Consider the following 259-nt stretch of genomic DNA (forward strand, 5'->3'; position numbering starts at 1 on the left):
GACCCCCGCAGTCGGGGAGCAGCTCCGCGGCGCCGGCCCCCAGCACATGGCGCCCCCGCTCGGCCAACACGGCCGGGCCGGCTTTGCGGGGCTCGCCGCAGGCGCCCTTCCTGCCGCCGCCCGCCTTCCGCATGGGGCCAGGCGAGGGCGGAGACTGGGGGGTTGACGCGGCCTTGAGCGGCGACTCCTTGTATCTGGCTCGGGTCTGCACGGGCATCTCCGCGCTGGCAGCCGGGCCCGGGCGGGTCGCGGCGCGCGG

At 78.8% G+C, this 259-nt stretch overlaps 1 protein-coding gene across 1 annotated transcript in view; it reads right to left on the reverse strand.

Moving 5' to 3' along the window:
• DPY19L1 (dpy-19 like 1) overlaps positions 1 to 253 on the reverse strand; it is a 111,057-nt gene extending 110,804 nt beyond the window's left edge. The window contains exon 1 of the mRNA XM_019509036.1: positions 47 to 253. Coding sequence (XP_019364581.1) covers positions 47 to 217 — 171 coding nt within the window. The 5' untranslated portion in view covers positions 218 to 253. The remainder of the gene's footprint in view (positions 1 to 46) is intronic.
• Positions 254 to 259: the final 6 nt, after the last annotated feature.

This window comes from Gavialis gangeticus, unplaced genomic scaffold (genome assembly GCF_001723915.1).
Source record: "Gavialis gangeticus isolate Ggan-Ray unplaced genomic scaffold, GavGan_comp1, whole genome shotgun sequence".
NCBI classification, from domain to species: Eukaryota; Metazoa; Chordata; order Crocodylia; family Gavialidae; genus Gavialis; species Gavialis gangeticus.